This window comes from Engraulis encrasicolus, chromosome 15, assembly GCF_034702125.1.
Source record: "Engraulis encrasicolus isolate BLACKSEA-1 chromosome 15, IST_EnEncr_1.0, whole genome shotgun sequence".
Taxonomy (NCBI): Eukaryota; Metazoa; Chordata; class Actinopteri; order Clupeiformes; family Engraulidae; genus Engraulis; species Engraulis encrasicolus.
Genome location: NC_085871.1, coordinates 15,846,088 through 15,856,660, shown reverse-complemented (window position 1 = coordinate 15,856,660; position 10,573 = coordinate 15,846,088). Strand labels below are relative to the sequence as shown.

Here is a 10,573-nt window from a genome sequence, read left to right as displayed (position 1 = left end):
TGCAATTAGTTTTGTGTGTGTGTGTGTGTGTGTGTGTGTGTGTGTGTGTGTGTGTGTGTGTGTGTGTGTGTGTGTGTGTGTGTGTGTGTGTGTGTGTGTGTGTGTGTGTGTGTGTGTGTGTGCTCGCGCATGTTCACGTTTGCGCGTGTGTGTCAGTTATGACTTGAGGGAGAAGTACGTATGTGTGCGGGAGACTTTGTGTGATTGTACCTCACCAGCTTGGCTATGTCTCTCTCTCTCTCTCTCTCTCTCTCTCTCTCTCTCTCTCTCATTCTCTCTCTCTCTCTCTCTCTCTCTCTCTCTCTCTCTCTCTCTCTCTCTCTCCAGGCCATCTGGAAGTCCATCTTGAGCAACGTGCCGGCCGTCGAGGACGCCACGGATTTCTTCAAGTCGGGGGCGGCCTCCATGGACGTGGTCAGGTCAGTGTGTCAGCACCGCTGGGGGACAATGTCACAATGTCTATGGTGTCTGTGGTCTATGGTGGTGAGAACGAATTTCCCCTTGGGGACAATAAAAGTCTTATCTATCTATGTCTGTCTCTACTAGTGCTTTGGGTCATACTGCTTCAAGTTTGTTGTGGCCAGTGTGGCCTGGGGTCAATGTCACAATGGCCCTTTCTCAATGCCCAGTGTTCAAGCCTTGCTAGGACGTGAAACACCCAGTGATTGGATACTCTGCGGAATACACCAAAGACTATCCAATTACTGGTCGTTTCACGTCCTAGCAACGCTAGAACGCTGAGGGACAATGTCACAATGTCTCTGTGACTACTTTGGGTCATACTGCTTCAAGTTCACTGTGGCCAGTGGCCACATGGTGAAGAAAGTGTGTGTGTGTGTGTCTATGTGTCTATGTGTCTGTGTGTCTGTGTGTGTACTCCTGCATGTGTACTCTCTGCCTTAATCTGTGCAAGTATGTGTTTGTGCAAACGCATGAGCCTGTGTGTGTGTGTGTGTGTGTGTGTCCGATATGTAATATATAATACATAATATATAGTGGTGGGCCGTTATCGGCGTTAACGTGCTGCGATAATGTGAGACTCTTGTCGCGCGATAAAGAAAATATCGCACGTTAATCTATTCTCAAAAAATAGGTTTGGAGTTTGGGTATGCACGTCACCATAGCGTTTAATTGACAGACGCTTTCAGACTGCGCTCCAGTCGCTTCTCCTCTCTCCACCTGTTGTTTCAGCAGACCTACTAAATATGAAGTGTTTGCATGCTGAAAACATTAATCCCTCTGCCATGGTAGTTGTTGTTTGAGTGCTTTTTCATAAGTGGTAGACTAAAGAGACGTTATTGTTTGAGGTGAAGCATAGAGAGACATTATTGTGTGTGAGTAGCTACCAGCCCGACATAGCCTACATTTCCTCATGCATTGCATAGAATACATAAACAACTTCCAGAAATCTTGCCTGTGCTATAATTGCAAAACATGACGTGTGATAGTCCTATGCATTTTGAAGATTGTCAAACTGAAACTGTCAATATCTACTCTCGCTGAATGTTTGTGTTGCAATCGCGCACATTTGCGATTCAGTGAGATATTCTCATGTCCGACGGTAATAAAGCTCGCGGTTGTCGCGCTTGACTTTTTTTTGCAAACTGAATTCATGTCGAGTTGTAACTCATCTGGCATTCTAACTCTGAGAACAACTGTCAAATCGCCGTGTGCCAGTGCTGTAGGTTCTAGATGAGGGCTGCTGTGCCAACTACGCGCAGAGCTCCTCCCTCTCTTAAAGGAGCTGCTGCTCCTTTTAACAGTCAGTGGCAGATTCTCTCTCTCTCTCTCTCTCTCTCTCTCTCTCTCTCTCTCTCTCTCTCTCTCTCTCTCTCTCTCTCTCTCTCTCTCTCTCTCTCTGCCCATTAGAAATGCTGCATTGTTGAGGTAATTTTGTTTAAAATTAAATGTTTGATAGATTTATCTGTATTTGCCTCTACAACTTATAGCGCTGTTCATTTTGAAATTTCAGTATCTTATAACTGTAAATGCTTCCTAACATATTGGACACACTTTACACATATTGCTGTAATTTTTTCATCACCAAGTATCAACATGACCATTTTTTGAAGATGAGATGCATTTTGGAAAAAAAAAGATGAGCTCTGGTCTAATGCGCCATCTGTCTTAAGAAACCCCAAGGTTTTTTTCGGCATTATTTCGCTATCGTGCCTATTCTGAATGAGCCATTTTGATATAGATTAATCTAGATTAATCTAGATTAATCTAGATTAATTTCATAATTACAGTGAGATTAATCTAGATTAAAAAAAATAATCTATGCCCACCCCTAATAAATATATAATTAATAATAACATGCTCCTTTGATGTGTATGTGTGTATTTACGTAAACGTTTGTGTGGCCCTGCCGTGGCCAACCGGTAGGGCACTCGCCTGACAAACGGCTGACCCGGGTTCGATTCCCGGCCTGGGTCGTTTGCCGACCCCTCCCCGTCTCTCTTCCAATTCGCTTCATGTCCACCTCTCACTCTGTCCTATCAAATAAAGTCGAAAAAGACCCCAAAAAATCTTAAAAAACAAAATGTGTGTGTGTGTGTGTGTGTGTGTGTGTGTGTGTGTGTGTGTGTGTGTGTGTGTGTGTGTGTGTGTGTGTGTGTGTGTGTGTGTGTGTGTGTGTATGTGTGTGTAGGCTGGTGGAGGAGATTAAGCAGAAGTGTGGTGGCGTAGAGCTCCAGAATGAGGACGTGTACATGGCCACCACCTTCCAGGACTTCATCCAGCTGTTCGTACGCCGCTTCAGAGGAGAGGACGACGAGGAGGAACTGGTCATCGACTATGTGAGTCTAAAGACACATGCATGCACACGCACACACACATACACACACACACAGACGCACACACACTCCATTTCTCCCTCTATGAATCCTAGATTAACTTGGACACACACAAACACACACACACACTCCCACAAAGCAACAATACACAGTTTAGCTGTAGAACAAAAGAATGGTTTGGTCTTGTGGTTTTAAATGAAAAAACAAGTGTTTTATTTAACTTGAAATAGTGTTCCAGTACTATTTCAGTTGTTTCTTGAATTTCATGGTGCATGAACAGGCTGATCTGTATACACAAGTGTAATCGTATGTAACCTTAAAGGGACACTGTGTGAGATTTTTAGTTGTTTCATGCCAGAGTTCCAGAATTCATGCTGCCCATTCACTAATGTTGATGACAAAAGACCAACAAAGGTCGGCGTCTGCGCCTTGAACTTGATACTCGTGTATTGCTTGGTGCGAGCACTCCCAAAAAGTAGTAATCACTCAAGATAATGGAAAAAAGGAGGCGCACACAAGATTTGTGTGAAAAAGTGTATTGAAGCCGAAAATATACAAAAGTCTAAGGTTAACTGGAGAGACAGTAGGAGACATTGAGAATGGACTAGCTCCGAAACGTCTGTCTCTCCAGTTAACCTTAGACTTCTGTTGTATACTTTCGGCTTCAATACACTTTTTCACACAAGTCTTGTGTGCGCCTCCTTTTTTCCATTATCTTGAGCATTCACTAATGTTGCCTTTTTCATGAATGCTTACCACCACCATCAAATTCTAAGTATTCATTATGACTGGAAAAATTGCACTTTTCATACATGAAAAGGGGGATCTTCTCCATGGTCCGCCATTTTGAATTTCCAGAAATAGCCAATTTTAGCTGCAGAAATGACTGTACTTGGACCATACTAGAAAATATTTGTTTATTACTTAGTAAACTTTCATGCAAAGATCAAATTTGGCAATAGGCAGCCCAGTTTCAATGAGCAGCATAGTTGCAGTACCTTTTTTGACCATTTCCTGCACAGTGTCCCTTTCATACGTATATATATAAAAAACGTTACACTGTGTGCTCTCTACTGTCATCTGAAATGTGAAAGAAACCTTATACTGCACGTGATGTTCATTTCATCGTGGTTTCTGCAGGTGAATAAGGAGGTGAACAACATGACGGTGAAGATGCCTTACCAGTGTTTCATCAACGGCCAGTTTGAGGACGCGGAGAACGGAAAGACCTGCGACACCATCAACCCCACCGATGGCTCGGTGAGTTTAGGGTCCAACACTCTCAGTCTCTACTTGCACATCACATGCAGACAGCATACTGTAGTAGAAGGAAGCCACACTAGTTCCTAAAAGCACCTTTTGTGCAGATGGACAGTCGGACCGACAAACGCACACACACACACACACACACACACACACACACACACACACACACACACACACACACACACACACACACACACACACACACACACACACACACACACACACACACGCATGCGCACGCACACACACACACACACACGCATGTGCGTGCGCACACACACACACACATACACACACGCACTAGAGATGGAATTTATGGCTCTTTGGCAGGATCCGGATCATAGTGGCTCGCTCCTTTCAGAGAGCCGTGATGAGTTTAAATGGCGACGTGATTGACCCATTGATGACAGATGAAGTCTGTCGATTTAGGGTAGAAAAAAGACACTCTCAATGCTTTAAAGGGACACTGTGTGAGATTTTTAGTTGTTTATTTCCAGTATTCATGCTACCCATTCACTAATGTTACCTTTTTCATGAATACTTACCACCACCATCAAATTCATTTGAGTATTCATTATGCTTAAAAAAAATTCACTTTTCATACATGAAAAGGGGGATCTTCTCCATGGTCCGCCATTTTGAATGTCCTAAAATAGCCATTTTTAGCTGCAAAAATGACTGTAATTGGACCATACTTGTTAATATTTGAAGAGTTCAGATGCAAAACCCCCTAACTCCATTTCTGAAGTCCTGCACTTCTATATTTTTAGAGAACCCCGTTGTTGGTTTGGTTTACATTCATGTACTTGATGATACATATAAATAGTTATATTACATAAATACAATTTTAAAATATGCAATTTTGATAGCTTTGTATTAAATAAAAATGAATTAAGATTATTTTCTGAAATGGCACTTAGGGGGTTTTGCATCTGAACTCTTCATTTGTTTATTACTTAGTAAACTTTCATGTAAAGATCAAATTTGGCAATAGGCAGCCCAGTTTCAATGAGCAGCATAGTTCCAGTACCTTTTTTGACCATTTCCTGCACAGTGTCCCTTTAACTCCTCTATTTAAACATTTACCACCATGTCAGCAGACATGTTAAACGCCTTGGCGATGGCTTGACTGGCTCCTGGCTGGCACCTGCGGCTGGGGAAGGCAGAGTAGAGTAGAGTAGAGTAGAGTAACTTTATTGATCCCCGAGGGGAAATTCAAGTGTCAAGTAGCTAACATAAATACACATAATGCCCACATGGACATTTAAGACATAACACAGGTAAAGTCAGGAAGGGGAAAAATAAAAATAAAAATTGAAGAAAAAATAAAAAGGCAATGTGCAAGAACATATTCTGATTTAACAAATGTGCAAAAAGCATACTCTGAGAGTTGAGGTAGACAAGATAAAAATGAACAGAAATGAGTGTTGACAGGTGCATCTTTGATATAGCATTGTGATGTAGAAGTAAGAGAAAAAAGACGTATTACACGGTAATCAAGGCAGAACATAGATTCTGCTAAGGTGCATGAAGACAGTGGGTTAAATGATCATAAAGTAGGCAGTGTACAGAGTGTGATAGGGGTGGAGATTCCTCTCAACGTCCCAGTCTAGTACAAGCAAAGTGTATTGGACAGTGCAGGCCGATGGCCCTGTGTGTGTGCGTGTGCGTGTGCGTTTGTGTGTGTGTGTTAGTGTCTGTGTGTGTGTGCTTCTGGGTGTATGTCTGTGTGTGGAATAATACTGATGTAATAATAGTAATAATGAAGTCTGTTGGTCTCGTCATGTCTCCAGGTGATCTGTAAGGTGGCATACGCCTCCGTGGGTGACGTGGACAGGGCGGTGGCCGCAGCCAAGGACGCCTTCGAGGTGGGCCCATGGGGCAAGATGAACCCCCGTGACCGAGGAGCGCTACTCTACAGGTGATCTCCCAGCTTAGTCTACCGTCACCCCCTAGTGGAGGACAGAATAATGGTCATGGGTTGTATTGACTTGTTCACATTTTAGCCTTTAATGCATGCTTAATTGTTTGTATAAGTGACTTATAAGACATACAGTATGTTAAGCGAAATCAATCCTTTGTTAGATTTATTTCTCATCTTCTTTATTACTGATATATTCCTTCTAAGGACCTAGTACATGTATTATAAATCACTTACAGACAGTAAATTAGTGACTATAATGCTGGGAACCCTATAATTAACTATAACCATTGACTTTTACAACTGTTAACGTTGTGTAACACCTTTGTTAGTGTTCACATGACAGTCTGGTGCACATGGTGTCTGGCGTTATGGTGTCTTTAGGAGGTGCTAATGTATAATGAATGTGTAATATATGTTTTACAATATAGTGCACTTAGTACTGTGTGTGTTCCACTGCTTTAATATACAATGTAATGCAAACAGGAGTACAACAACACAGTACATTTGGTGGTGTAAATTCAACACTTACAGAGTTGATTAAACGTTTTCTAGGCTGCTTTGGCTCCCAGAGGACTCTCTAAGTGTTTGAAGTAACACGTAATTATTTTGTTTTACTGTGTAAGCTTACAGTCGCAAGCAGTAAGACCTGAATAAAGACACTGGTAGCAACCCACCGGTAGGGCACTGGGATGCTACGCCGGTGACCCGGGTTCCATTCCGGACCGAGTCTTTTGCCGAACCTTCCCCATCTCTCTCTCTCCCCACTCATTTTCTGTCAAGTCTCTCATTGTCCTGTCAAAAATAGACGAATAAAAGAATGCTATATGCTTAGTGAAACAATAAAAAAGATGCTTATGGCCCATCCCCTGGTTTCTGCCTCTGCCAGACTGGCTGATCTGATGGAGGAGCACCAGGAGGAGCTGGCCACCATTGAATCCATGGACTCTGGCGCCGTGTACACGCTAGCCCTCAAGACACACGTGGGCATGTCCATCCAAACATTTAGATACTTCGCTGGCTGGTGTGACAAGATTCAGGTGGGTGACTGTGTGTGTGTGTGTGTGTGTGTGTGTGTGTGTGTGTGTGTGTGTGTGTGTGTGTGTGTGTGTGTGTGTGTGTGTGTGTGTGTGTGTGTGTGTGTGTGTGTGTGTGTGTGTGTGTGTGTGTGTGTGTGTGTGTGTAGAGTAGAGTAGAGTAGAGTACTTTTATTAATCCCGAAGGAAATTAAGGTGTCTGTCAGCTGTCAGTGTGTGTGTGTGTGTCTGTGTGTGTGTCTGTGTGTGTGTGTGTGTGTGTCTGCTGATCAGACAATTTGAAAAAGGAAGGGAATCTGTAGTGTGTGTGTGTGTGTATGTGTGTGTCAGAGTGCTTGTACAATCCAGTATTGGTCTCTGTGTTACTTCCTTGCTCTCTGACATCACATCCTGTTTTCCTCCCCCAGGGCACAACGATACCCATCAATCAGGCTAGGCCCAATCGCAACCTGACCTTCACCAAGAAAGAGCCGCTCGGGTGAGTGACACCAAAAACAGCCAATGGGATAGGTTGATGCCTGCACAGTAAAAAAAATACCATTGTTGATATACCTCTCAAAGAGTTGACATTCCAATTAAAAAATAGTGTTCATTTTACTCTTTGGTCTGTAACATTTTCATAATTGTGTTCAATGTTGTATTATGAGCTGTGGTGTTGAAATGACACTTGGCCTTGGATTAGGAATAGAATAGTAGTATTAATGTAGCGATGGTGCCACCCTTGCAACCACGGATAATAAGGTGGACGTACAGTACAGTGAAGTCGTCTCTTTGTGTGTGTCAGTGTGTGTGCCATAGTCATCCCCTGGAACTACCCCCTGATGATGCTGGCCTGGAAGAGCGCGGCCTGCCTAGCAGCCGGCAACACACTCGTATTGAAGCCTGCACAGGTGAGACACACGCACACACTCTCTCTCTCTCTCTCTCTCTCTCTCTCTCTCTCTCTCTCTCTCTCTCAGACACACACTCTCTCACACACACACACGGTCATCCTTGGCCTTCGCCCAGCAGCGTGGGTCAAATAGTGGACACACTCACCTCTGTGCTGCAGTAACAGTATTTGAAAAGGTCAACGTCTTACTTTCCTCTCCCCAGGTGACCCCTCTGACGGCGCTGAAGTTTGCCGAACTGGCTGCCAAGGCCGGCATCCCCAAAGGTGTCATCAACATCGTGCCCGGCTCAGGTACAGCTCGCTCTCACCCCGGCTCCGGCTCCGGCTCCGGCTCCGGCTCCGGCTCCGGCTCCGGCTCCGGCTCCGGCTCCAGAGTCCACTTAAAGGAGCACTCCTGCCAATTTCAATATGCTGTTGTATTGGTCTCGCTACCCTTGACTTGTCTATACCCGGTGATGCTGCTTTTTTTCGGCTCAGCCGTTTCCGATATCTGCTATTCTAATATAATATTCTAATGGGGGCAAAAACATTTTTAAACTTTCTTAACATAGGCCTACTGCAAATATTTTCCCAAAATGTATCTCTATTTGCTAGTTGTCTGCTGATGTTCCATAACCTTTTGGATGTTTTTGGGAAGGAATCATGATGGTTTTTTTGAAATGTAAACAAACACCTGCCCCCATTACAATGATCAGGATCTCGGAAAAGGCTGAAAAAAAAAAATCTCAGGTACTGGCAAGTCCATGGTAGTGTGAGCATTACAACTGCATGTTGAAATAGTCTGAAGTTACCCTTTAAGGGTCCTGGCTGCAGCTAGCTAGTACTGTTGACCTGCAGTGTTTAGATGCTGCTGCCAGATGCTGCTGCTTTTGTTCTCTCACTCCACTGTATACCTTTGTCTCCATCTCTCGCTCTCTCTTTTTCTCTCTCTGTCTTTTTGTGATCTCTCATTCTATGTATCTTTTTTCTGTGTTCCTTTCTTTCCCCGTTTTTTTCTTTCTTTCTTTCTTCCATTTTTTCTTTCTTTCTTTCTTTCTTTCTTTCTTTCTTTCTTTCTTTCTTTCTTTCTTTCTTTCTTTCTTTCTTTCTTTCTTTCTTTCTTTCTTTCTTTGTGTACATTTCTTGGTTCTCTCTCTCTCTCTCTCTCTCTCTCTCTCTCTCTCTCTCTCTCTCTCTCTCTCTCTCTCTCTCTCTCTCAGGTGGCATGGTTGGTCAGAGATTGTCCGATCACCCTGACATCCGCAAGCTGGGCTTCACTGGCTCTACTCCCATCGGCAAACAGATCATGAAGAGGTGGGTGACCTGACCTGACCTGGCCCTTTTCAGGAGGGACACACACACACACACACACACACACACACACACACACACACACACACACACACACACACACACACACACACACACACACACACACACACACGCACGCACACGCATGCATGCACAACTAAATCTTGGTTCTGGATCAAAGCAGGAAATCCAGCCAACAAATACAAAGTTTGTAGGACCAATATGCTTAGTGAAACAGCAATGACGTCTCGCTAATGTAAAGTCTGAGAACATTATTCCTGTCATTTCTTTGAGTTATTTACGTAATTTGAAGGTGCCCTACAACAGGCAGCACAGTTTCAATGAGCAGCTGTAATACCAACTGTGGTCACCATCCTACACAGTGCACCTTTAACCCATTTGATCCTAAGGCATCTGCAAAAAAATGCCTTCTGAACGCTTAAGCCCCTTTTGGGAAAAAATGCACTCAGCCTACAGAAATCCGCATATCTCAGCCTGCGAAGCACATAAAAGAAAAGTTACAACCCCCATTTTACATTAAAATGTGTTCTTTCAGCTCTTACATAACCACATGTTTAGTAAAGAACTTAAATCTCAAGAGCCTGAATAGAGCGTCTATGTCGCATCACATGCCTTGGTCAATGCAGCATCAGGATTAAAGGTTTTTCTTTTTTCAAAAGTGTTTGTTTGTGATGTCCTGCTATCCTATGTGTCCTCCTGTTGCAGCTGTGCGGTCAGCAACCTGAAGAAGGTGTCTCTGGAGCTGGGAGGCAAGTCCCCCCTCATCATCTTCAGTGACTGTGACATGGACAAGGCTGTGCGCATGGTAAGCTACGCTCAAACCATCAGTAAAGTGTCTCCTGTACTCTGCTACAGTTTTGTTTTCAACTGCTTACACACAAAAATGTTATCTACATATGGCAATATTTCTCTTTCTTTCTTTTTTAGGAGCTTTTTATGCCTTTATTGACAGGGTAGTATGAGATGCTGACAGGAAGTGAATGGGAGAGAGAGATGGGGGAGGATTGGGAAATGACCCTGTTCGGACTCGAACCGGGGTCCCCATGGGGCGGGCATGAAAGCCCAAATTTGGGGGGCTTAGCACGCTGCACCACAGCGCCCCCCAATATTTCTATTTCTAAACCTGACACTTAAATTTCACCACTTGCACGCAAGACTTATCACTAATTCCTAGCCTTGATACTTTATTGCAATTATTTCAGCTCTCTGCCTATGCACACACCACATGTTTAAATATCATTCGAAAATTGGTGGTGTACATACTTGGAATGTGTGTTAAAACTATTAACTTAAAATAATGCCTACACTTGCCTACACTTCTGCTAGGTAATTTTCTACCACAGTAGCAGTC

At 43.5% G+C, this 10,573-nt stretch overlaps 1 protein-coding gene across 1 annotated transcript in view; it reads left to right on the top strand.

Moving 5' to 3' along the window:
• aldh1l2 (aldehyde dehydrogenase 1 family, member L2) overlaps nt 1-10,573 on the top strand; it is a 36,430-nt gene that overhangs the window by 21,434 nt on the left and 4,423 nt on the right. Inside the window, exons 9-18 of the mRNA XM_063217131.1 lie at nt 328-419; nt 2,651-2,798; nt 3,936-4,055; nt 5,855-5,982; nt 6,872-7,022; nt 7,427-7,497; nt 7,804-7,909; nt 8,115-8,202; nt 9,111-9,204; nt 9,928-10,027. Coding sequence (XP_063073201.1) covers nt 328-419; nt 2,651-2,798; nt 3,936-4,055; nt 5,855-5,982; nt 6,872-7,022; nt 7,427-7,497; nt 7,804-7,909; nt 8,115-8,202; nt 9,111-9,204; nt 9,928-10,027 — 1,098 coding nt within the window. The remainder of the gene's footprint in view (nt 1-327; nt 420-2,650; nt 2,799-3,935; nt 4,056-5,854; nt 5,983-6,871; nt 7,023-7,426; nt 7,498-7,803; nt 7,910-8,114; nt 8,203-9,110; nt 9,205-9,927; nt 10,028-10,573) is intronic.